A 27798-nucleotide genomic window follows, 5' to 3' on the forward strand; every position below is an offset into this window, starting at 1 on the left:
TACTCCTAGTTTCCTAGTTCTGACCTCAACAACCTATTGACTGTTTCAAACTCCTGATTTTGTCTTGTATGTTCCATCTCTGGTTTTTACACGGCTAGTCGACATCCTCTCCCAACTCGCTCCACCGGTCAACAGGCAAACTGTGGACGCCACCCGAGGGACCCTGTAGTAAGTTCAGACACCCCTGTATAAGTGTTAAAAGGGTGAAACCAGTGTTTTTCTGGGACCTGCTAAGCAGAGTGGCTTGTGAAGGCTCTCTGTGAAAATCTGGCAGCCCTTAACATAGCTTCTACAAACAGATCAATGAGTGGGCGGGAGAAGCAGGGCTAGTATTTGCTCCGTTGCATTTGGAAAAGAAAATGAAGAAAACTTGCAAATAGTCTTGATTGGAAATCATGCCCTGTCTACAGCTTCGATGCAGATTTATAGACCTCAGACTGCAAATAAACCCTATGTAATCTGATCCTGCAGTCAGACTTGTATCCATAAAGGTTGGAGGCAAATTGTTCTCCATAGAAGCTGTAGACACAAACCGGAACAACAGTTTTAATTAACACTTTTGAAACCTACTTTATTTTTTATTTTAGATGCACCAGAGCAATGCAAACATTTTTGCAGAAATGGACATACCCTCTAAGTGCACTTCTTTCTTTACATTCAGATTAGTAAATTATTGGCTTTAATGTGTAGGTTTACTTATGGTTTATTATATAATTGTATAAACTGCTGTCCTAGAATTCGCCCATTATTAATCAGATTGTCCCCAGTGACATTAGTGCAGGTCCCCAACGCTTCTCCTTGCTTATGGTGACTGCAGCTCTGAGCCTGACACTTCGGTTATACCATGTCCTTGCGGTCTATAGTCAGGTGCATCAATCTCCCAGCATGTAGACGAGTCCTACAACTTAGAAAAGGTGACATCTTTTGGGGTCTTCTTCTGCAGGGCGGCCTGAGCAGATGTCATGATGTCCTGGGTCTGCAGCATGCTCATGTTCCAGGTGGCCTGAGACACAGACACAACATGATTACCTGACTGTGATTACCAAGGAACGGCAGAACAAGACGACTGCTCACCATGTAATTCAGACTCTCCTCCACCGAGTGATCTCGGGAGTACAGTAAGTTCACTTTCGTTCCTTGGACGGCAACAGGGCTTTTGCTGGCAATTTCAGTGGCCAGATCAAAGGCAGCACTAAGGAGGGAGGCCTTATCGGGAAACACCCGGCTGGAGGAGAGGAAAAAAGAAGGTCTTATGGGATTAGAAAAACATGGCTGCTTTTTTCTATAAGCAGTGTCACTGTTGCTCACATGACATTTATGGTAAACTGGAGAGAAAAATTATTGTAAAGTATAATCCACCTCTAGCACCAAAGCACCGAAATGGATTACAGGAAATAGGAAGCAGGCCTGAAGTGGGGGTAGGCCTCTGTCCCTCTGTGGGGGTGGGCCTCTTTCCCTCCATGGGAAGTGGGGGCAGGCCTCTGTCCATATACGGGAAGTGGGGGCGCGCCTCTGTCCCTCTGTGGGGGCGGGCCTCTGCCCCTCCGCGGGAAGGGTCACTGAAAAAGAGTGGATTAAAGATCTATAAATGCAAAGCAGATAATATTTTTGGAACTAAATTTCATACAAAACCGACTCCATTTTAAAAAGGCTTAAAATATCCAATTACGGATCGTATCAATAGACATAGGTGTGAGCCACGATAAGTGCACACCCCTATAATCACCCTACAAAATCAAGCTACATCAGATAATATATGAAGTCGTGCAATATATACAGTACCTAAAAACACTGATAGTAAAGCGGTAAAGTATTAACCCCTTAGTGACGGAGCCAAATTCTTTAAATCTGACCAGTGTCACTTTATGTGGTAATTCGAGTGATTTTGAGATTCTTTTTTTAGTGACACATTATACTTTATGATAATGGTAAATTTAGGTTAATATGTTTTGTGTTTATTTATAAAAAATAGCAGAAATTTGACAAAAATGTAAAAAAATTAGCAATTTTCAAAATTTGAATGATTATCCCTTTAAGGGCTTGTTTCCACATGCGAGAATCACGTCCAAGCTCTGGCGCCGGCACTCAGGAGCGGAGCTGTGCGGCTCCATGTGTTCCTATGCGGCCGCACGCTCTGCTCCGGAGTGCAGACACCAGAGCTTGGTTTCTACATGCGAGACACGGACGTGATTCTCGCATGTGGAAACAAGCCCTAATCCAGATGGTCATACCACAGCAAACCATTAATAAATAACATTTCCCACGTGTCTGCTTTACATCAGCACCATTTGTAAAATGTTATTTTATTTTGTTAGCATTTTAAGAGGTTTAAAACTGTTGAAGTATTTTTTAATGGAAATTTACAAAATTATTATTTTTTTTTTTTAGGGACTTATCCAGGTTTGAAGTGACTTTAGGGGTCCTATATATTGGAAAACCCCCCAAACTGATACTATTTTAAAAACAGCACCCCTCGACATATTGAAAACTGCTGTCAGGTAGACTCTAAGGCCGCTATTTGCTCGTAAATTGCCATCGCAAACATCAGGACCACACAATCATGATCTCAGGGTGCCGATGGGGATAAAGAGGGAGAAGCCTCCACACTCTGTTAACCCTTTATATGACGTAGCCACTATTGACAGCAGCATCTAAGGGGTTAAACAGATAGGGACAGTGACAACACTGATCGTTGCTGATGCAGCAAGTTGTCAGCTATAGTGTACAGCCGACAGTTGCTGGATTGTCACCTGTATGGGAATGCTAGTCTCTTGTATCTCAGGTCAGTTAAAAGACGTATCGGCGGTCAGTAAGGGGTTAAAATTGGGAAGCCAAATGCCAGATAGCTATGTATGACAACTGGCCGAAAACGAGTGTGCATAACCCCTACATGTATGGCAAGGTGCCAGCCATGGCGGAGCTGCAGCTTTCCTTTCTTATGAACCCTTACCGATGCGTTTTTGTTTTTTTTTTTACCAGGTTTGCTACATTTTTTATATGGCGCATGCGCCCTCCCCCCTGATTTTAATACTTTTCCACTTTATTCTCCATAATTGGATATTTTAAGCATTTTTAAATATTTTTGTATTTTTTTGTAGAAATAAATCTAATAAAATGTTGTTACTTGTTTGCATCTCTAGATCATAGTGGGCGCTCTCTTTTTTTAGTCTGCGCAGCTTTTTTTATTTCTCCTCTCGGGGATCCAATTAGGTGAGATCTGTTTTCAGACCACCATTTTCTGGAGGCTGCTGTAAATGGTGCGTAATTATGGGTCATTCCACTTGAATAGGACAGAGCTGCATTTTAGACACAACCTTCAGAGACCGACTTTTAACATCCTGTCCTGGTTGTAGGGACCACTGCAGTCAATCATTGGCCGCAGTGGTGATGCGTTTTGTCACATGCCTTGGCCCTGCTGGAAGATAAAACAAGCAGACCAGCGGAAGACCGATATAACAAAAACATACCTGACTAGTCCACTGCTCAAGGCTTCATCTGACATCATCTTCCTAGCGGTGAAGGCCAGCTCGTTCACCAAGCTGTAGAGAAAGAAGAGAATCTGGTAATCATTCCCAAATATATGTAGTTTAATATCAGCACCCCACACACAGACACAAGACACTGCTCAGATACTCCTCCAGAAATATAGACATATGGAAATAGGTAGTGGGAAGTGGGGTCTTTGTTTCTCTACAGGAGGTGTCAGGGGGAAAGGAAGTTCCAGTTCCCATAGTGCTGGCAGAATGTCGATGAATCGGAGCATCCACTAAAAATGAGTCATTGCAAGTTACAGAGCCACTATCTCCATTTAATTACATACCCACAAAAAAAGATGATGCCAGGTCAAAATTTGAAGTACAAATATAAACACTTTATTATTAAAATAGACAATATGACAACAGGTGAATCAAGGTGACAGAAAAAGCGGCATCTAAAGAGATGCTGTAAACAATGGCAGGAGGCGTGCAACCAGAAGTTTAGAATCACTAAACTACCCAAAACAATTCAATGGAGATCATAATTATTATTGCACTGATACCCATTAGGTGACCCAATATAAGAACTCATAGTTAGGGTTGAGCGAAACGGACCGAACAATTTCAAAAGTCGCCGACTTTCGGCAAAGTCGGGTTTTGTTAAACCCAACCCGATCCCAGTGTGGAATCGGCCATGCTGTCGGCGATCTTCGCGCCAACGTCGCGTTTCGTATGACGCTTTCATCACCTTTTCTCAGCCAATGAAGGAGGACGCAGAGTGTGGGCAGCGTGATGACATAGGTCTCGGTCCCCACCATCTTAGAGAAGGGCATGACAGTGATTGGCTTGCTTTCTGCGGCGTCACAGGGGCTATAAAGGGGCGTGCACGCCGACTGCCATCTTACTTCTGCCGATCTGAGCATAGGGAGAGATTGCTGCAGCTTCGTCAGAAGCAGGGATATCGTTAGGGAGGGAAGATTAACCCCCAAACCGCTTGTGCTGTAGCGATTTCCACTGTCCAACACCACCTTTTTTTGCAGGGACAGTGGAGGCTCGATCTTTGTGCATCAGCTCTGTAGCTTATTAGGCTGCCTTAAGGTACCGTCACATTTAGCGACGCTGCAGCGATCTAGACAACGATGCCGATCGCTGCAGCGTCGCTATTTCGTCGTTGTGTGGTCGCTGGAGAGCTGTCACACAGACAGATCTCCAGCGACCAACGATGCCGAAGTCCCTGGGTAACCAGGGTAAACATCGGGTTACTAAGCGCAGGGCCACGCTTAGTAACCCGATGTTTACCCTGGTTACCAGTGTAAATGTAAAAAAAAAACAAAAAACACTACATACTTACATTCCGTGTCTGTCGCGTCCCCCAGCGTTCTGCTTCCCTGCACTGTAAGCGCCAGCCGTAAAGCAGAGCGGTGACGTCACCGCTGTGCCCTGCTTTACGGCCAGCCGGCGCTGACAGTGCAGGGAAGCAGAACGCCGGGGGACGCGACAGACATCGGAATGTAAGTATGTAGTGTTTTTTTTTTTTACATTTACACTGGTAACCAGGGTAAATATCGGGTTACTAAGCGCGGCCCTGCGCTTAGTAGCCCGATGTTTACCCTGGTTACCAGTGAAGACATCGCTGAATCGGCGTCACACACGCCGATTCAGCGATGTCAGCGGGAGATCCAGCGACGAAATAAGGTGCTGGCCTTCTAGCTCCGACCAACGATGTCACAGCAGGATCCTGATCGCTGCTGCGTGTCAAACACAACGGATCGCTAGCGATATCGTTAAGTTGTTCAGTGCGAAGGTACCTTTATAAGGCTCCCTGATAGCTGCATTGCTGTTTGTACGCCGCTGTGCAAACCAACTGCTTTTTTCAAAGCAATAATCCAGTTGTTCCTTTCTGCACAGTTCTATTGTTTCTTTGTTTGTCCACACTTTTGTGAGCAGCAGTCCTTTTTACTGCTGGCTGCCATACTTGTCCTGAGATCACTGTAGGGAGATTGTTATTGACTTGTAGCACAGTGCCTTTTTTTGTTTTATATATCTGCCAGCCACTGTCTGCCACTGAAGCTGTGCAGTGTAATACAGTGGGCCTGATTTTCCCAGCAGTGTCCCACACAAAAAAAGGGAGATTTATATTGCCACTGAGTACATCTGCGTCAGTCCTGTTAGTGGCATATCTGTCAGCCACTTTCTGACACTCAAACTCTGTAGTGTAATACAGTGGGCCTGATTTTTCAAACAGTCTCCCACACCTATAAAGGGAGATTTAAATTCACAACAAGTTTACGTACGCCTTCTACCTGGTTTTACAGTACCATATAACGGTTGTTAGTTTGGTTACATTTTCCCAAGAATGAGGAAGTCTGGTGGAAGAGGTCGTGGCCGTGGGCGGTCATTGCCAGCTGATAATGATGGTGGTGGTGGTGATGGAGCATCAGGTGGTCGTGGGAAAAGCAATATAGCACCTAAGTCTCGAGTTGTTGAGCCAGCGTCATCGTCTGGCTACACAAGGCCTCGATCGCTCCCTTTTCTGGGAGTAGGAAAACCGCTTTTGAAGCCGGAGCAGCAGGAAAAAGTTTTGGCTTTCCTTGCTGACTCTGCCTCTAGCTCTTTCGCCTCCTCTTCGGACAGTGCAAAATTTAAAAGCAGCGCGTTGTCCTTCACCCAGAACAACAGTGAAGGATGCGTCAGGCAACACAACAGGTTACTCCATGGAGCTCTTTACACATACCGTGCCTGGGTTAGAAAGGGAAATTGTTAACTGCCCATTACAAGATGAATCGGACATGGAGTGCACAGATGCACAGCCACAGCTAGATCATTATGCTGTTCCATTGACTCAGATCACAACATTGCCCTTGCAGTGTACTGAGCCAGAATCTGACCCTGATGAGACTATGGTGCCCTGTCCCGAACGATATAGCACCGGCTTACACGGTGACACAGAGGAAGGTGCACAGGACATAGAAGAGGAGGTGATAGATGACCCAGTTGTTGACCCCGATTGGCAGCCATTGGGGGAACAGGGTGCCGCTGGCAGTAGCTCTGAAGCGGAGGAGGAGGAGCCGCAGCAGGCATCAACATCGCAACAGCTTTCATCTGGCAGGCCCGTATCTGGCCAAAAACGTGTGTCAAAACCAAAAACAGTTGTAGGACAGCGTGGCCATCCGGTTAAAGTAGCACAGTGTGCAATGTCTGAAAAGGTATTCAATAGTAGGAAGAGTGCAGTCTGGCCATTTTTTAACCAAGATCCCAATGATCAGTGCAAAGTGATCTGTAAGAAATGCTCAAGGACCTTTAGCAGAGGTCAGAATGTCAGAAGTTTAAATACAACTTGCATGCGTAGACATTTAACCACCATGCACTTGCAAGCCTGGACTAGCTACCAAACGTCCCGTAACGGTGTTGCACCCGCTCAGAATGAAGGTAGTCAGCAACGCTACATTGCTTCCCTCACTGTAAGCCCACCGGTTAGGACACCACCAGCAGCAAATGTGGAGGTATCGTCGCAAGGCCAGTCAGGGAATCAACAGGTTCTTGGTAGGAAACACTGTATGTAGGCCAACAGCAAGAATAACATCACCAACACTCTCTCAATCTGCCATGTCCACCACCACCCCCGCTAGTTCCACCATATGCAGCTCTCCAGTCCAGCTCACCCTACAAGAGACTCTCGTTAGGAAAAGGAAGTACTCATCTTCTCATCCGCGTACACAAGGTTTGAACGCCCACATTGCTAGACTAATCTCGTTAGAGATGATGCCCTACCGGTTGGTTGAAAGCGAAGCTTTCAAAGCCCTGATAGCCTACGCAGTGCCACGCTATGACCTACCCAGTCGACACTTCTTTGCGAGAAAAGCCATCCCAGCCCTCCACCAGCATGTCAAAGACCGCATTGTCCATGCACTCAGGCAATCTGTCAGAAGAAAGGTGCACCTCACAACAGATGCATGGACCAGTAGGCATGGCCAGGGACGTTACGTGTCCATCACGGCACACTGGGTTAATGTGCTGGATGCAGGGTCCACAGGGGACAGCCATATTAGACAGTTTTGCCTAGCCCACGGTCTAGGAAACAGTTGGCTGTAGACGTTCGCCACTCCTCCTCCTCCTCCTCCAGCAGAAGCGAGAGCTCGTCCACAGACCGCAGTCGCACGACCACTCCATCCGCAGCTGCCAGTGTTGCACACGAGGTGTCCCATTATGGAACAGCTAGTGGTAAGCGTCAGCAGCCTGTGTTGGAAATGAAGTGTTTGGGCGACAACAGACACACCGCGGAAGTTCTGGCCGAATTCTTGCAGCAAGAAACTCAGTCCTGGCTGGGCAGTGTACATCTTGAGGCAGGCAAGGTAGTCAGTGATAACGGAAGGAATTTTATGGCTGCCATAGCCCTTTCACAACTGTAACACATTCCTTGCCTGGCTCACACCTTGAACCTGGTGGTGCAGTGCTTCCTGAAAAGTTATCCGGGGTTACCCGCCCTTCTTCTGAAGGTGCGAAGACTTTGCTTGCACATCCGCCATTTGCCCGTACACTCCAGCCGTATGCAGAACCATCAGCGATCGCTGAATCTTCCCCAGCACCGCCTAATAATCGACGTTGCAACAAGGTGGAACTCCACACTGCACATGCTTCAGAGGCTGTGCGAACAGAGGCGTGCTGTTATGTATTTGTGGGAGGATACACATACACGGGCAGGCAGTTGGATGGCAGACATGGAGTTGTTAGGTGTGCAGTGGTCGAAGCTACAAGACCTGTGTCAAGTCCTTCAGTGTTTTGAGGAATGCACACGCCTGGTTATTGCAGACGACACCATCATAAGCATGAGCATCCCCCTAATGCGTCTGCTGATGCAAAGTTTGACGCACATAAAGGAGCAGGTGTCTGTGGCCGAGGAGGAGGGAAGCCTTGATGACAGTCAGCCATTATCTGCTCAGGGAACTCTCCTGGACGAGGTGGCGGACGAAGAGGAGGAGGAGGAGGATGATGGGGATGAATGTTTATGGGAGGAGGATGCTTCTCAGGGGGCAATAGAAACTGGTGGCGTTGCAAAGTCAGGTACAGGGTTTTTGCGGGACACAAGTGATGTTGATTTGCAAGAAAGTGCTCCTCAACCCAGCACAAGCAGTGAATTGACACCTGGAACATTGGCCCACATGACTGTTATAGACTGGTAATTTAGGAGCGACATGCGACTAGCTCTGGGCAGGTGGTAACTATACAGACCGCAGTTCCTGATCTTAACACAACACTAGCAGTAGCCGTGGAATGTTCCTGTCACTCCCTGGACATCTCGTCACAGCCGGAGAACTAGCTACCCCTAAAGGTAGAAACAGGAAAGCTATCTTGCCTCAGAGAAAATCCCCAAGGGATAGGACAGCCCCCCACAAATATTGGCTGTGAGAGGAGAAGGAAATGACATACGTAGTATGAAACAAGATTTTAGCAAAGGAGGCCAATTCTAGCTAGATAGACAGTAAGGAAAGAAACACTGTGCGGTCAGTAATAAAAACTAGAAAAAGTCCACCGCAGAGATATGCAAAAATCTCCACACCTGACTAAAGGTGTGGAGGGCAAAATCTGCAGCCCAGAGCTTCCAGCTTAGCTAAATAGATCCATACTGATAAGCTGGACAAATGAGCAAAACATAGAATGTGCTGAACAATAAGTCCACAACAAGTGGACTGCAAAAGGACAAGCAAGGACTTATCTTTGCTGAACGAGTCAGAGTGTCAGGGAAATCCAAGAGCCGTGCCTCCAGGCAGGAACAATTGGCAACTGGCATTGATTGAGGGATAAAGCCAGACTAATATAGCCGAGCAGAAAGAAGATCAATGGACGCAGCTGCTGATACTAAATCCAAGAAGCAGCTATACCACTCAAAACCACAGGAGGGAGCCCAAGAGCAGAACTCACAAAAGTGCTACTTACAACCACCGGAGGGAGCCCAAGAGCGGAATTCACAACAATGGCTGAGTATGCCTTGCATATCCTAAAAAGGGACCCCTCATTATCAAAATGATGACAGATGACGATTACTGGTTGGCCTGCCTCCTGGTTCCACGCTATAAAGGGAAATTGCAAAATATCATGCCACATGAGAACCTTGAGCAAATATTGGCTACCAAACAAGCAACTCTTGTAGACCGCTTGGTTCAGGCATTCCCAGCACACAGCGGCGGTGATGGTTCTCACACGAGCTGCAGGGGGCAACATGGCAGAGGTGTTAGAGGTGCACAAATCAGAAGTGGCGTTGGACAGAGGGGTTTTATGACCAGGTTGTGGAGTGATTTCGCAATGACCGCAGACACGACAGGTACTACAGCATCAATTCAAAGTGACAGGAGACAACATTTGTCCAGTATGGTTACGAACTATTTTTCCTCCATTATCGATGTTCTCCCTCACACGTCATTCCCATTTGAATACTGGGCATCCAAAATAGACACCTGGCCTGAATTGGCAGAATATGCTTTACAGGAGCTTGCTTGCCCGGCAGCTAGTGTCCTATCAGAAAGAGTATTCAGTGCTGCTGGTTCAATACTGACCGAAAAAAGGACTCGTCTGGCTACCCAAAATGTTGATGATCTAACCTTCATTAAAATGAACCAATCATGGATTTCTAATTATTTTGCCCCACCTTCCCCTGATGTCACCTAGCTTTCCTGTAAAAAGGTCTTGCTTTTGGACTCGTCTTACTGACTGCTCCAATTTCTCCATTTGCAGCTGCTGTATGTCCACCTTAGGCCATTTTGACACCTCCCTAAATGGGCTGACTCCCCCCACGGGGCCGTGGTCACCACTTGGCGCAAGCACCCGTGCGAGTGCCGTTTGCCTGAACAGGTGGGTGTGCCCACTTTTGGCCGACGGCACTGGCACAGGGTCCCTCATAGTACAATGAAGTGTCTCTGGCAGTGGTGGTGCACACCCAACGTCAGACACACAGTCGTAACATGAGGGGCCCTGGGCCAGTACCGCTGCCCACGAGTGTTCCCCCCCCCCCCCAGCTCAAACTGTGCTCAACCTCTTGCAAAATTTCATCTCACTGCTCCACCACTGTTTAGTCTGTGCTGTTAAATCCTTCAATGGCACTGCCAATACCAATTTGTTGACATGATTGATGCTAGTAAAAATATTCACGGGCCCTGTCCTACATTTACCAGTTAATACTTTGCGCCAGCTACCACTGTCTGCAAGTCAGCAGAGGAGCCCATCCCTGTACCTAGGTATGCCACCTGCTTATTTGTGATTTTTTTTTTTTGCCAGACATTAACCTCACTTTATTATTTTGGACTACTAACTGTGTTAGACACTCCTTACAGTTGTCCTCCACTGAACAAAGCTAGGCCGCCTGCGTACTCCTGTAACCTATTTTTAACTGCATTTTGCCTACTACTTTTTTGGCCCTACTAACTGTGTCTGCCCCTCAGTGCAATCGTCCTCCGCTGACCACACCAATGCGGCCTGTGTACCCCTGTGACCTATTTAAACCTGCATAGAGCCTACTTTTTTATTTTAGGCCTAGTAAGTCTGTCTGCGGTCCCTCCTTGCAATCGTCCTCCGCTGACCACACCAATGCTGCGTGTGTACCCCTGTAACCTATTTAAACCTGCATAGAGCCTACTTTTTTTATTTTAGGCCTAGTAAGTCTGCGCCACTCCTTGCAATCGTCCTCCGCTGACCAAACCAATGCTGCCTGTGTACCCCTGTAACCTTTTTTAAACTGCATTGAGCCAACTTTTTGGTTTAAGGCCTACTACCTGTGTCTGTCTGCGCCACTCAATACAGCTGTCCTCCTCTGAAAAAAGCTGAGCTTCAATTGTCAGGTTTTCAGCCTATAGGAATTTGAAAACTGCATTGGGGCTACTAGTTTGGTTGGGCCTACTAACGGTGTCTGCCGCTCATTGGGGTTCTCCATGTTTTTTTTCTTGAGCTTCAATCTTCAGGCTTTCAGCCTATATTTAAAAATTGTAAACTGCTTTTGGCCTACTAGTTTGGTTGGGCCCTACTAACGGTGTCTGCCTCTCCTTGGCGTTCTCCTCCACTGAACAGAGCTGAGCTTCAATCTTCAGGCTTTCGGCCTATATTTAAAAATTTTAAACTGCTTTTGGCCTACTAGTTTGGTTGGGGCCTACTAACTGTGTCTGCCGCTCCTTGGTGTTCTCCTGTTTTTTTTCTCCTGAGCTTCAATCTTCAGGCTTTCGGCCGATATCAGATTTTAAACTGCATTTGGCCCTTGCACTCTACACAGCCAGAATCTGACCCTGCTGAAATTCAGGTTCCCCTTCCCGCATACTATACCACCTTACACGGGGACAAAGAGGAAGGCGCAGATGAAAGTGCAGGTTCCTTCATCAGGTGGGGAGGGCATACTCGTTGGCGACGTCACTGTCACAGGGCCCCTCATAGTACGCAAAAGTGTCTCTGCCGGTGGGAGGCGCCCCCGCCATCAAACACAACGCCGTACTTTGAGGGGCCCTGTGCCAGTGCCAATGCGAACGAGTGGGCCCCCCCTGCTTGCTCAGGATCACAGCACTTGTAATGTTGAAATACTGACCTCTCCCTGCTCCACCGCCGTGACGTAGTCCACGTTTCCTGGGCCAGCTCTAGCCCCCCCCCCCCCCACAACTTTAGCCAAATGACCCCCAATTTTCAATGCCTAACTTATTATAAGGTAAATTGAGATTCACAAGCTTAAGTGACACAAATTGGTGTTTTTGACATTAAAATGGGCACAGTAGGTGTTTTCCTGTCCTCCACTCACTGCCGACTTTGCTCCCCATTGACTTACATTGGGTTTCGTGTTTCGGTCGATCCCCGACTTTTCGCGATAATCGGCCGATTTCACTCGACTCGACTTTTGACAAAGTCGGGTTTCGCGAAACCCGCCTCGATCCTAAAAAAGTAAAAGTCGCTCAACCCTACTCATAGTAATAAATCAAACATATTTAGTAATTACTTATTGGTCACCGAAATGCGGGGTAAAGAGCATGCAGTGTAATAATACCCAAAGTTGCTGCAATCGGCAACCGCTAACCAGTAAACAGCGCCATCATAGCAATCAACCTAATATAAATAGTCGCAAATAATGCCGCTTTTTACCCACCGCAGTGCAAGGAAAGACTCCTGGGACGTGCCTCCGCCCTAACGCGCATTTCGGAAAACAACCTTCGTCAGGGGCATTAAAATCACCAAAGGAAGTGTCTTAAAAAGGATTGACCCCGGAAGGACCTCGCGTACTTGCCCCAGAAGTGAAGGGCGTTACCATGACCACAAAACACGCTGGCACGCACCAAGGTACAGCGGCCGGAGGAGAGCGATCACAGGGGCCCCACATGATCACAAATCATCCGACTGAGATATGGAAGCGTGCCTGCGCAGAGGGACAGGAGGACGCTCACAGCTGGGGCATGTAAGTAAAACGGCTGCGCTGTCAAACCTGGATCGCAGCTACAAAGATGCCAACCAGGTGCTGGACACAATATCACAAATACCGCACAGTTGGATACTTAAAGATCTAACAATACCCAAAATACAATAAAATATGGTGTGCATGGGGTGTACAGTGTCCAATGCCAAAATACTCTAAAGAAAAGAAAAATATACAAAAAATACAAATATATACGATTGGCTTAAAAAGGACCTATAATAATAATCAATAAGGTTACAAGTGTAAGATGATAGCTTACAAGAGGCGATATTAATTAACCGCTATATGGACACCCGCACATCCTGACTACATAAAAAACCAATATAACTGGGAAGATGACCACAATCATATCCTCAGGATTATACTATAAATCACTACTACAGATATTACATAAATACAACATGATAATAAATTTAACATGATAATAAATCTATTAGTAGAATAGTATCCATCCGACTGTCTAACTGAACAGTAGCGGGCCATGGTTGCAAACAGGATCCAAACAATAGGTTCTTGATGGAAAAAAGTCCAATTTCATAAGATGACCTCAATAAGATCCCATAATCACGGAGTCAATCACATACACCGGGGCATATGGTCTCACAAGGGGTCTGAGGATCTCATCTCGGTACCTAATGGCAGTCAGGCTACCTCTGGCGAGCACATGGAGGGCTGTGCGGCCCTCCAAAGAAATGACACCCCACTAGTTAGCTAGACGTTTTTTTATTAGTCAAATAGTTTAGATAGCTAGTGTCCTATGTGGCTGTGAAATCCAGCAGATTTTTTTTTTTCTTGTGACATTATTACTGAGGTCCACAGACAAAGACAGCAGGGCACATGTCATACAAGTGTGTTGTACACTGCCTCTATTGTGATCCATGCACAAGTAGACCTTTCAAAATCATTTTTTTTCAGTTGCTAACATGGTTCAGCACGCCATATCCCACTTTGTGATTTTGAGGCAGTGAAATTCAGCTGTGTGCAGAGCTCATGCAGAGTAAAAAAAATTTTTTTCTGTGACAAACATACAGCAGGCTAGCTCTGACTTTGAAATTGTTTGAAGCATATATTCTATTGTATACAGGACTCATACTTTCTTCTGTTACACAGGCCTCATCCACAGGCTAAAAAGATATCTTTCGTTACTAATGTCATACAATAGGGGAGATCGCACTTTGAAATAGTTTGGAGCATATATTTTATGTTATACAGGCAAAAAAAACCACTTTCTTCTGTGACCAACATGATTCAGTGCTGCTACCACACTATCTGAGCAATATGACAGGGAAAGAGCGACATTGTGGTGGAAGGGGGATAGGGGGATAAGGCTTGGTGTATGTGGGGTAGGTGGTAATGTTAGTGAAAGCGCTAGTGAACCAACATCACGTCCAATCCCAAGACAATTGACAACTTCTGTTACTGGACAGGCTACTCCACTACCTTTCTTTGGCAGACGCACAGTGGTACGCCTTGTTGATAAGGGTCAGAAAGAGCATGTGCTAGAGTGGATGGCAAGCGAAGCTTCAAGTGGCCTCTCCTCCTCAACATCACACACAGTACAGTCCATAGAGGTGGCACCCAAATTACCGTTGTTTCCCCCCAGCGTCGTAACTCTCCAACCACCCACCTGACTGTAGGAAACCACAGATAGGTAACTCTGAAGAGCTGTTCACACATTCTATGCCATGGGCATCAGAAGTGTACTCCAAAGATTCAGAGTCAAGAGGTGGAAATCTGCACCGATGCCCACATTTTTTTTTTAGCTTGGATCCGGGGCAGAACGAAGTAGGGTCCAAGCAGCATCCCGACCCTCGTCACCAGACATTAATCCCGGGGGGGGGGGGAAGTGATCCTGATGAGACTCAGATATCTGAGGTTCACGCGGACTGTACTGTGCTTTCAGGACAGGAAGAAGAAGAGGAGGATGACTGTCAGGGCAAGGAATGTGATAACACAAGGGATGATGATGATGAGGTGTTAGATCCCACTTGGCGTGAGCACAGAGGAACGCAGCTGAGTAGGTCATCTGAGGAGGAAGACGAGGCGGCTACGTTGCGCCCTACCGTGCAGACACGGAGTGATGCAACCACGATGAGCACTGCATCTTCAGCCACAACTGTGGCTGTAACCAGAAGAGTTTGTGGGTCTGCAGCTCGCAGGGGTGGCAAGGGTTTCCTAGCCTGGGCATTTTTCGACACTGCAAAGTATGAGCAACTCACATTATCTGCCAACTTTGCAAAAAAAAAAAAAAAAACTGAGTGGAGGGAAAAAAAGTGCAATAATTTGCACTTGCGCAATCAACATGCGTTACTCTGGGAATCCCACTGCACTAAAATGTTGACGAGCGGACCTCAACAACCATCAGTCTCCCCATCAACCGCATCTGCTGCTTCTTCCTCCTCCTCTGTTACCGTGTCAAGTATTGTCACGCAGGTTTCCGACAACAGAACCTCTGGTTCTTTACCCGCTACAGTCAGACTGAGTGAGAGTCGGTCAGTTGTGACGGAAGCGGACATGCATACTGTTTTTGACTGATCTCAAAGATCGAGCACACCACAACTTTATCAATCCACCGTAACATCTCTGCCTGCACCTCTTTCACGGTCCAGAAGTTTGTCCGGTTCACCATACTCCGCCCTCTCTCAGCACTGCAGCCAGCCCTCTGTCCTGCAGTTGTGGTCACGTAAAAGATTGTTCCCTCCTACACCTGACAAAGCTAAGATGTTGATCTCCACCATATCCAATCTGTTGGCCACGGAAATCCTGCCTTTCCGCCCGTTAGATTTAGATGGTTTCCGAAAGCTGATGGCCGTCGCAGTCCCCCAGTACCAGTTGCCAAGTCACCATTACTTTTCTGAGAAAGCTGTGCCACGCTACACCAGCATGTTGCACACAGCACCACCCATTCCTTGATTAAGTCTATGTCTGCCAGGGTGCATTTCATCACAGACACTTGGACAAGTAAGCATTGGCCAAGGGTGTTACATTTCGCTGACTGGGCATTGGGTGACTCTGGTGGCTGTGGGGGCAGGCGAGGAAGGGGCTACTACACAAGTCTTGGAATCCCCAAGGCTTGCAGGACCAACCTCTGTATTTTACACTTCCTCCACTGCTTCTGCCTCCTCCACCTCCTCTAGGGCCTCCACCTGTGCCCTCAATCTCTGCCTTAATGAGACACGCATTACAACAGTGCAGAGCAAATCCCCATCACCGCCGTACTGCGCAGCCAGGGCTCACCTGAATCAAGCGGTGTTAAAATTGATATGCATGGCTCACGTCCTCAACCTGATGGTACAGCGAATTCTCCGCCACGATCCTGGCCTGGGTGAGCTGCTGCAGAAAGCACGGAAGAGGTGTGCTCACTTCCACAGTTTACAAACCTCAGGTCATTGACTTGCATCGATACAGAGGTCTTTATCCATGCCAATTAAAAGGTTGATATGTGATGTGCCGATACGGTGGAATTCCACTTTGCACATGTTGCATCAACTGTGGCAGTAGCAACAAGCCCTGACACAGTATGTCATGTCACATAGCCTGGACCAAAGCAGTATGGACGTGGCGCATATCACATTTACGGAGTGGGCACAGATTAAGGACCTCTGCACTCTTCTGCGCAGTTTCAAAATGGCTAAGATGTTAGCGTTGACGATGATGTAATCAGCATCACTATTCCGGTCATCTAAATGCTAGAGCAGACTTTGAATAGCCTGCAGGAGGAGGTGGCTTTCCCAGAGGAAGAGGAGGAAGCAGAAGAGGATGCGGAAGGGATAACAATGGCTCAAAGTTCCAGACTGTCGTCACACAGGCGGCCGCCAAGGGAGGGTGGATTACTGCGATCGAGGGGGGCTGGTGATAACAGACAAACTGTTATCGAAGGTGCAACACCCGAGGAACAAATGGAGGAGGAAGAGGTGATGGGTGAGCAACTGTCAGGAGAAGATAATCATCCCCTATCTGTTGTTCGTGATTGGCAGGAGGGATCGTAGGAAACAAGCATCAGTGTTACTCAGCCACCAACACAGCATGGGTTTGGAACTTATGGATGAGCCCAACACATGAGCGCCTTCTTGATGCACTCTCTGCAACATGATCCCCATATAGTTATGATTTGAAATAGGGCTGACTATTGGGTTGCCACACTGTTAGATCTACGTTATAAGAGTAAATGTTGCCAGATTCTTTCCATCCTGGAAAGGGACCTGCGAATGCTGGAGTAACGAAACATGCTTTTACACAACCTTAAGAGAGGTTTTCACCAAGACAGCAGCGAAGCACACAGTTCTGACAGCAGCTCTAGACTTCCAACCTCCGGCACGTCAATTCGTCAGCGCCAAAACATTAGCAGCAGTAGTGTAAGTGGCAGAAGCAATTTCTGTGAGTCCTTTGACACATTTTTTAGACCAGCTCGTGCACCAGCACAACAGAGTCCAAGTCTGACACGTGGTGAACGACTGGAGAGGATGGTGCAGGAATATCTAGAACTCTATCAATGCCATCAGGGAGGGTTTGGACCCTTTCACATTTTGGTCTTCAAAAATGGATGAGTGGCCTAAGCTTGCCTCTCACACCTTGGAGGTTTTATCCTGCCTGGCAGCCAGTGTTCTCTCAGAACATGTCTTCAGCGCTGCTGATGGTATCCTGACGAATAAGCGCAGCCGGCTGCCCCCTGAAAGTGTAGACCGCCTAACTTTCATTCATGACTTGCATGGATCTCCAAGGACTTTTGCCCCCAACGAAAAAAATGTACAGACTAGGCGATGTTGTAATTTTCAGCATGCTGCATTGATCTCGCGTAATTGCAGTCTGTGATATCTTTAGTGTGGCTTCTATGCCTGCTATTGCTGCTGCTGTAGATGTTAACACTAATTTTTGGAAATGTGAACACTCCTGGTTGGGTGTCCATCTGCTGGGTTGGCTGTAGTGGAAGATCTGTCAGTCCCTATTTTACTATTTCTACTCTGGTGAAATTGATGCCACTTCGGTGGTGTCTGCCCTAATTTTCTTTAGATTTGAAGACTCCCGATTGCTGGGTTCGCTGTAGTGGAAGAGGTGTCGGTCCCCTTTATACTTGTTTTACTCTAATGCAATTGATACCCCTTTGTTGGTGTCTGCCACTAATTTTTGGAAATGTGAACACTCCTGGTTGGGTCTCCTTCATGCGTGTTGCTTGTAGCAGTAGACCTCCAAACCCAGCAGGCCTCCACTTCCTTAGACTCAACTACCCGTGTTACTATCCTTAGATATTTCTGACAATTGTAGTCTACAAAACTGATATTTGTTGGGAACAAATTGTAACATTTCATCTTTACCCCTGATAGGCATTCTTAAGTCACAGGGTCCTCAGGGCCTTATCTCATCCCTATACACATATCTGCTATCGGTGGGAGCGGACTCGGTTGTGGGCTCGGTGGGGGGTAAATGGGAGGGGCTTATTACTGACATGCAGAACGAAGAGTGGGAGGATATTTTGGACTCCCCCCTCAGGGTCTCCCCATCGGTCAATAATAGGATGACTCAGCTATATATACTCCACCAGTCATATTTGACCCCACTGAGACTCTTTCGGATGGGTCGATACTCGACGTCAGACTGTTTGCGTTGCCACTCACCAGACGCTGACTCTGTACATCTGATATGGCAGTGTCCCATTGTTCTTCACTACTGGAGGGAGGTGACGTCACTATTGACTTCTATACTATCAATTCCGGTTCCTGTGGAGCCTTTGGTCTGCCTGTTTGGAATATGGGACGAGGAGACTTGGGACCATTATGTGGGGATCTTTCTACGTGAGACTCTGTTTTTGGCACGGAAGTTGTTAGCACTACGATGGATGGGGAGTTCACCCCCCTCCGTTAGGTCCTGGGTCGAGTTGGTGAATGCAGTTGTCCCCTATGAGCGCACTCTTTATCAGAACAGGGGTTGCCCGGGCAAGTTCAACAAAATCTGGGATAGATGGAACGCCTCTCATCTCACCTTGTGACATGACTGATAGACAAAGACATGGTTTATCTGACCTTTGTTCTGCAGGTGCTGCGCAGCGGAAGGGGGAAATACTATTCTGCTATTGTTAAACGGCGGCTTAATAGTTTCAGAGGCTTGGTTTGGTTGTAGTTTAAGGAATCTATGTTAATAACTTTATCTTTGACTGTTTTATAATTATACACATATGTTTTTCCTCTGTGAAATGATTGGCATATGTATGTGCTGTCCTTACCATCCTTTGTTAATGTAACCATGCAGATTAATGACAAGGACAATATGTATGCTATACTTTATTTGTGTTTGGAAATAAACGAATTTAAAAAAAAAACCTGATATTTGTGCCACCTGAGTGTGGCGCAGTATGAAAGCAGGTAGAGGTGTTGCATGTAGTATCAGGACTCCCAGTAAAGGAGCCCTACACCGATCCCTCACCCACCTCGTCTTACTGTGACATTCAATTGAAAGCTGTAAATGCTGTCCCAGACCCCAATACCTCATGCTCGGCTGATTTCTGCAGTTCCATGCTGCAATTAGTACCGTGGGTGAATTGAGGCCACTTTCCTGGTGTCTGTCCCTCATTTGATGTGTTTTGGCAGCTTTTGGGCCCGTTTGAAGGTGTTGTGCAAGCGTTTGTTTTTGCCTCTCTGACTCCAATGGTGTTCGGCTATGTTCAGCGAATAATGCAAAATCGGCAATTGTAATCTGAACCGAATAATGAAATATTCACTCATGTCTAGTCTCTATGATTACTTTTTATTTATATTTTTGGGAGGGGGACTAAAGCCAAAAACAGTAATTCTTGTATTGATTTTATTTAAATTTAGATTTTAATTTATATTATGTAAGATTTTCACTGCATAGGATAAATAATGTGATAAGTTTTATGGTTTGGATCATCCCTGATAAGGAGGATACCGATTATCTGTACTCCTTTTATCTAGTGGTTTTCTTTTTTTTTTTTCTTTTTTTTTTAATAACTGTTTATTCCACACTAGGGAACCCAAACGGGCAATTGTCCCTTCTGTAATTCACAGTCATGTATTCTGCAGATAGCTCTGCTGTGCCCCCTAGTGGCAAGCACAGGCATGTTCTGTGTTCAGTATGGACGTATACAGTACTTACTTACATAACTAATCCACATATAATAGGCATACAGAGGAAAAGGATGGGTCTTTCCCATTATTTGGTCTTTGTATTATGGCTGTGTGCAAGAGGCCCAACGTGAAATCGTTGAATAGAGGAAATATGATCATGTCCTGCTGTATTGGAGGATAACGTGGTTACATACCTTCTGTTCCCAATGACATTCGGCAGGCGCTGGAGGGTTCCCACGTCCGCCGCCAAACCCACGTCCACCTCCTGCAAGAAGAGACGGTTATATAGAAGGAGGGGGCTGGAGGGGCTCCATTTATTTCTAAAGAGACTTGGAGAAAATGCCAGCAGTAGGGAAAAGTAAAAGGGGAGCAGTGACCCCGCGCCGCAGAGACTGAGGGGGCTTAAGACATCAGTACTAGAGGGGGCCCAGTTACACATTGGTGCCCAAATATGGCCAAAGCAAGAGACCCTAATAAGCCGCTTACGTTATAGAGAACAAGGGACCACCAGAAAGAATCGCGACCACTCTACGGACGTCTCACCTTAACTTGAAAATAGGCGTCCTGGGAACAGTAGCGAATGTCACAGGCAGTGACGAGATCCACACCTGATGGGACACACAGCATTAGGGCTCATACTCACTTGCGAGCAACTCGTATGAGTCTCGCACGGCAATACCCGGCCCTGCACCCAGGTGCGGAGCGTGCGGCTGCATGTATTGCTATGCGGCCGCACGCTCCGATCTGAGTGCCAGGTGCAGTTCCGGGTATTGCCGTGCGAGACTCATAGGAGTTGCTCGCAAGTGAGTATGAGCCCTTACAGGAATGTATAACTACCCACTGAGAATAAATAGACAATATTATCCGGGTGTTCTCTCACCTCCTCCAATACAACCATTGTGGACTGCTGCAATCACAGGCTTCGTGCACTGAGGGTAGGAATACAATGTCAGCAAAGAGGCCAAACCCATATCATGACTTTCCACAGGATGCGTATATTCATCATCATCAATTCTCATTTAATATCCATCCCCATTCACATCCATATTAATCCCCTATTCCCATCCATCTCCACCCATTCTCCATATCCATCCTTTATCCATCTCTAGATCCATCCTCATCCACAACCATCATTAATATTTATCCTCTCCATCCATATCGATCACCTTCACCCATCCTCTATCTGCATCCATATCTATTTACTATACCCTTTATCCATCCTCCATCGTAATGCATCCCCAACCCCCATCCATATCCATCCTCCACATGTGTATTTAGCCTGCATATCCATACTCCATCCATTTCTATATCCACCCATATCTATCCTCCATCTTTATCCATACTCAAACCCTCATCCATCTTTCATCCCCATTCCTATCAATCTTCCATCTCCTTCATCGATACCCCATATCTGTCCTCATCCATATCATCCCCATCCATGTTTATCCTCATCCATACCCCATATCTATCCTCTATCCATATCTATATACACCCATATTTACGCTTCATATCTATCCTCCAACCATATCCATCCCCATTCAAATCCATCCCCATATCCATCCGACACATATTGACCCATATCCATCCATATTTATCTTTCGCATCCATCCTCCAAGCACATCCAAATCCATCCTCCTTGCCCCTTTTCTATCCTCCATCCTCATCCATATCCATCCCCAGTCCCTCACATCCATCCACCCTCCATCATGATGCATGTTTCTATAAAAACATAAATTACAACTTTCCACTCCATAGTTCATAAAGGAGCAGGATGAGAAATGCACTGATGTCTTCAATCTGTTGGTGAAGATATTTGAGAAGACCATAGGTGTTTAAGAAACCCATCAGGTGCATCCTTAACTAATCAGACCTCATCTTCATTTTGAAACAAAATGACCTCCAACACTCAATATGTTTTTGGACATTATAGGAAACCCAAACTTATGGGAGGGGAAAGTATACATGTGGTGGGCCTAGGTAGAGATGAAACTAGATGAGGATGACCAAGGTGGATGGAGACAAGCATAGAAATTATGAAGACGTTATTGAGAAGTCTGGGGAGGTTGAAGAAACATAATTCGTATGACCAGCAAGTGTGGAGTCCAACCTTCCAGGCTCTTATAGGTCAAAGAAGTCCATGACCTTTTATATTCTTCATAACAGTCACCATGAGGACCACGATTCACAACTAACACAAGTGCCCAACTAGAAGCATGCTAAACCAACGAAAACTCATCCATTCATCAAGAGCTAGCCTGCAAAAAGAATCTGTGTCAAGAGTCCACCCTATAAAGAGGCCATGTTGTTCCCATAGAGACAGTATCCCATATCCTAGGCGTCTACTGTCCAGATTGAAGCACAAACCTTCTCGATGACAGAAAAAGATTTCTGATATTCAGTAATATTCTTACGAACGCCCCAGGCAATTCTGGCAGCGTCTTCTCCCGATGGCTGTATGAAGTCACCTGCCAGGTCCATGAGATCGATCCCTGCAGAAGAGAGAACGACATAAGGGGCATCCAAGGGGATATATACCACAGAAGCAAACTGGGGGTCCTTGGAGAAAAAAAGGGGGCTTAGACTTGGTTGGTCGTATTATATTGGCTGACAAGGGAAGTGACGAAAAACCATATTACACTGCGATCACATGTCCATATGACATCAGACTGAAACGTATCAAGTAAGGAAAAAAAGGACATGTACAAAAGGAGAAGGAAAAGATGCAAACTACTAAACCGAACCCAAAGTTTCCATCTTTAAACGGATCCGTCAAACACATCGGTTTAAAAGAGGAAACTTTTGGTTTCCGTGTTCTATCCATTTGCATCTGTTTATGTTCCGTTTTGATCAGATCAGATTTTACTAGCTGAAAAAAAACAAAAAAACTGATCCGTTAGCCTCTTCCTGATCGATTTTTTTTTTGTTTTTGTGCTTTTATTTTTTCTTCTGTCTTCAAAGTGTCACAAATTTATAGACAAACAAGTGATTGTTTTTTTGTTTGCAAGACAAGTTGTACTTTTGAATGACTCCACTCACTGTGCCATATAATATATTGGGAAGCAAAAAAAAAATGAAAGTGCAGTGAAACAGTGGGAAAAATGCAATTAAACTATTTTTTCTTTTTTAAATGGTGGCAAAATGATTCTCCAGGTGAGTACCCTTAGGGTAAAACAAAATGGGATATAAAAGTGGTTAAACTGCAGCGATCGGAGTTTGGTCTGGTCGATGCTGTTATATGAAAACGCAGACTTTGTAGCACAGCCCCTGGAACGAGTGCAAACAGACATTCTAGTAAAATTAAAGCTCATTCAACTGAATGGATCTGGTAAATGAGAACATTTGTTTTTGTATGATCCAAAAGAAAGAAAAAAAAAAAAAAAAAAAAAAATCACAAAAATTGAAATACAAACACTAGTGTTACCAAAGACTTCAGAAAACGCCAAAATATTGCAATCTGAGCTGCAAGACCACCAACGTGGCACTGTTTCTAGCCAATGCTATCAGTAAATCGTGTTGCTTTTGCCAGAATACCCCTGATGAGCGGCCATGCTGGGACTGACTAACACAGCCAAGCCATCAATCCCGGAAAAGTGAATGGAGCGATGGTTGCACATGCACAGTAACGTTTCCTTCACATAGGAGACTTTGACATTCTCGTTTTTTGATCGGTCGGATCCTTGTTACTTCTGACATCTGATAATGTTAGTTCTCTGATGTCAGACACATAAAATATCCGAGATCACTGGTAGATCCCACCGATCGTGAGAATAAGAGTGTCAAAGTCCCCTGTGTGAATGAAACGTTAGTGCGCATGCGCCACCACCGATCCATTCAGTTTTTTGGCACTGATAGCGGCTCGGCTATCTCCATCAGTCCTAGCATGGCAGCCAGCCATGAACTGCGCAGGTGAATGGGATGGCACAAGATGGAAGATGGCACAAAATTATGGTCAGAAAGCCATCGATCGTGAAGTTATATATCGTAGGACTTACGACTCACCCCATATTGGGTGTAATGACGCACTGACCTGATGTGAACATTTTTCCCGAGCCAGAAATGACGACTGCCCGGCAATTAGAATCTTCTCCGAGAGCCTGAAAGCAAAGGACCATCTCCCTGTGGAGGGAAGTACAGAATATACAGTCCCATATCTGATGTCAGAGAGATTATTTCCAACATCTACCATCCGGGGAAACAAGGACCTAACAGACTGGATTGTTACCGGCTCGATCCTTTAACTACCCCAAGATAAGAGGAACCAAAATGGGTCTGGACGCCACACAAAGCGATATCATAGACATTTATTACAACTCCACAAAAGGAATGGGTCCTCCGAACCAGACTGTACCTCGATAGGCGGCCACCATCCAGGCGGGACTGGGAGGGTAGAAGTGGCCGCACACCTGGAGGCAGCAGCCGGACAAATCCTGCACTTATGCCATAGATGTCTGTTGTGTTAATGGGGGAAGATGTGATATCTAGTGTCTACAATATAATAATGAGAATATTAGACCTTCGCACCTCCAGAAAGCCTTGTTCATTGCATTCCTCTTCTCGGGGCGGTTTATCTCTACATGGTAGATGTGATCGGCAGGAGTGGTGACTTTCAGGGTCTCATAGCTGTAGGAGGATATCGTTGCGTCAGACGACATATTTTGGAGACGTAGGATCGCCTTGTAGATGTCTGAACATTAAACATACATCATTAGTATCATCCTCCCATCATCAGACTTAGTACCAGTGCTAGTCGGATATCTTAACGATGTAGAAAAAAGTGCAATGTTGCCCTATCATATAAACCACATATTGTGCCAACCTGGCATCATTCATTACAACCCCAAAACGCTTCCTCTGCCAACATGCCATCACATAGAATTTTGTCACCTTCTCCCACAGAGATTGATACCTGCTTAGATATTAATGACTGATCCTTAGCGCTCGTACACATGGCTGTATTTTTGGTCCAAGTGAGATCCAACAAAACACTGTATCACACTGGGAACAATGTTAGTCTATGGTGCCGAACACGTCATATTTTGTCCTTGGACAGAGCCGGTTCAATGGGGAGAAAAAAAAAAATCACAACATGTCCGAATTTGATCCGATATTCGTATTGCATGCAAATCAATGAGTCCGTGGAAAACATCGGACTGCACTCGGATGACATCTGAGTGCAGTCCTACTTTTATGGACCGACATTTGTTCTCCATCTTCTCCTCATCTGAAATGCTCGAATTCTGATCAGAGTTTGATTTGCATAATCAACCAGATTCCTTTGGGTGAAAAAAAAAAAAATAAAAATCCACCTGCCCTTAGGTCATCACTATCAGATAAGGCCACTTTCACATTAGCGTCGTTCGACGCACGTCACAATGCGTCGTTATGTAGAAAAACCGCATCCTGCAAAGTTGCCCGCAGGATGCGTTTTTTCTCCATAGACTTATACATAGTGACGTATTGCGACGGAGTGCCACACGTCGCATCCGTCATGCGACGGTTGCGTCGTGTTTTGGCAGACCGTCGGCACAAAAAAAGTTACATGTAACTTTTTTTGTGCGTCGTGTCCGCCATTTTCTACCGCGCATGCGCGGCCGAAACTCCGCCCCCTCCTCCCTGGACATTACAATGGGGCAGCGGAAGCGTCGTAAGACTGCTTCCACTGCTCACGTCGGGCATTACTTTCACAACGCGCATCGGCACGACGCATAGCGACGGCCCCGTGCCGACGCTAGTGTGAAAGAAGCCTAACCCGGCATCCACACAATCAGCTGCAGCGAGCAAAAGTACAGTGTTAAGCTTTGCAATGGCTGTTCTGAAAAACAGCCGATCGGTGGCAGTGCCGGGTGCTTTCTAAGTGCAAGTCTGCAACCCTTATACTCCAAACATGTCTGGCTAGAAACATGATGGCCTCATTTACTAATAGCGCAAACTGAAGGTCCGTTTACATCACCCGATTTTGCAGCATTAAATGTCCGCCAAACTTTAAATATTTGCACAGGACGATGTGCTGCCGAGGATGGTGATCTTGTGTGCAGCACAAAAGATCATTTCACCTGACGAACGTACGTTAGGATTTGGCTCCGTGTGCTGCTTCTTATCGCGGACTGGTTCCAGAGTGGTCTTCTGTTGAGTGCACTACTCCGGTCCATAAAACCAGACAGAATACTGCATTGACCTTTTATTTTCCCATTGATCCGTGCAGGCATCGCAGGTTGGCAGCGATTAGCCCTCACGCCAACTCTTGTATGATCGTTCTAGTGGTGCAAATCAGTTTTCAGGACCCGGTCCATCAGCCACGTCAGTAATCTGTGTCCGCCGGATGGGAGCCACAAGAACAGCCTCCTACCCGATGACATCTATGGCTCCTCTCTTGATTAGCCAGCCTGGCATGTCGTCATATGTGCATCGGTGACGTCTCGCCAGACTGGCTAATCAAACAAAGTATCGCGGATGCCGTCAGGCAAGAGGCGGTTCACTCACCTTCATCCGGCGGACACAGATCACTGACATGGTCAATGGACGGGGTCGTGTGAATCGATTCACGCTAACTCGTGTGCCCGCCAATAAAATTTAGACCTGTGACCTCCAATAGCAGCGCTCCAGGTGCTGCAAAACTAGGACCCCTCGGACGCCTGGTACTTCCAGGTGTTGTAGGTTAAGGCTGGCACTAAACACCGATTTTGGTCACGACACGGGTCATGCAGCCAAACAATGATCCATGCCCCTTCTACATTGTAGCATATTGCAGGGGAACGGGGGGGGGGATGCATTACAACCACGAAAAGGCAACTCGCAAAATGTCCAGCTGGTTCTTACGTTTTGCAACTTAACGCTTTGCAATGCAACCCCCTGTGACGTGGAAGCAGCAGAGTGCGATTTTTGGCTGCGTGATTGGTTTCGTAACCAAAGTCGCTGTGCAGCCCCAGTCATTCCCTGCAGAGCCACAGATAGGAGACCACCCAACAATTCTTTAACTTGCAATCCTAGCGAATTAATGGGGTCGTATACAGACAATGCATTTACCTGGGCAGCCGCCTCTGGATCAAGAGTCACAGTGCAAAGTATCTGGAGTAAAGTTCAGCGCAGCAGGGGAGGAGGTAGAAACAAAGTCTGCAAATCCACAAGTCTGCTCCAGAGCCAGGCGTGGATACGTATGTGATCACACAAGGTTATGTTTGCATTGATTAGGATATTATATCAAAAAAAGTTAATAATAACAAGTCTCGCACCGCTGCAGACAGTCACAACTCTCTCCCTTTAAGAGTCTGAGTGACTACAATAACGGCACGGTAGTGCCACGCTTTACTTCACAATGAGTGACTACAATGACTAAGGCAGGATGGTGACTCGGGGACAGCGCTCACCTCTCCTCAGGAGTCCTCTGATCGCAGCCATCAGAAGTCACTGTCTTCCTGTACTATACACACGACTAGGTCAGACTGTGGGCTCCGCCATATTGAGCTCAGCAGTTGCCCCCTCCCCTCTTTTGCATGGAGCTGATGGGAGGAGAGACACAGGGGCTGTGCTAAGTGACTGCAGATACTGAGTTCACACCAGACTGCTTTGGGACGGTCCAGGATGGAGTATTCTGCTGCTGATATGGCTCCGCTGTCAGCACAACCTGTCAGCTGCGCATCTGAACTACAAGTCCCAGCTATGTCATCCTCAGATATAGGTGTAGCCCCTTAAGAGGGTGTGTATGTCGTCGCTCCTCTGTCACTGTCAGTTTATTGTACTTGTATATTATATATGTATTATATGTATGTAACCGTCTTCACATGTACAGCAGCCGGGAAGTGATCAGGCTCTA

General features: G+C 46.4%; 1 protein-coding gene across 3 annotated transcripts; it reads right to left on the reverse strand.

Annotated features, from left to right (window-relative positions):
• Positions 1-544: 544 nt before the first annotated feature.
• On the reverse strand, positions 545-27628 carry LOC143805976 (delta(3,5)-Delta(2,4)-dienoyl-CoA isomerase, mitochondrial-like). Of its 3 annotated transcripts, none has more exons than XM_077285768.1 (10): positions 27353-27628; positions 24510-24672; positions 24016-24104; positions 22353-22477; positions 20869-20917; positions 20532-20596; positions 20183-20253; positions 3468-3539; positions 1075-1225; positions 545-1003 (listed from the first exon to the last, which is right to left on the reverse strand). In XM_077285768.1, the coding sequence occupies exons 1-10, from the start codon at positions 27381-27383 to the stop codon at positions 899-901; spliced, it is 921 nt and encodes a 306-aa protein (XP_077141883.1). In that variant the 5' UTR covers positions 27384-27628; the 3' UTR covers positions 545-898. The 3 variants fall into 3 exon arrangements, with proteins under 3 accessions (XP_077141883.1, XP_077141886.1, XP_077141884.1); XM_077285771.1 differs by having other exon boundaries at positions 27012-27626; XM_077285769.1 differs by lacking the exon at positions 27353-27628 and adding an exon at positions 26055-26291.
• Between the last annotated feature and the right edge of the window lie 170 nt (positions 27629-27798).

This window comes from Ranitomeya variabilis, chromosome 2 (genome assembly GCF_051348905.1).
Source record: "Ranitomeya variabilis isolate aRanVar5 chromosome 2, aRanVar5.hap1, whole genome shotgun sequence".
Classification (NCBI taxonomy): Eukaryota; Metazoa; Chordata; class Amphibia; order Anura; family Dendrobatidae; genus Ranitomeya; species Ranitomeya variabilis.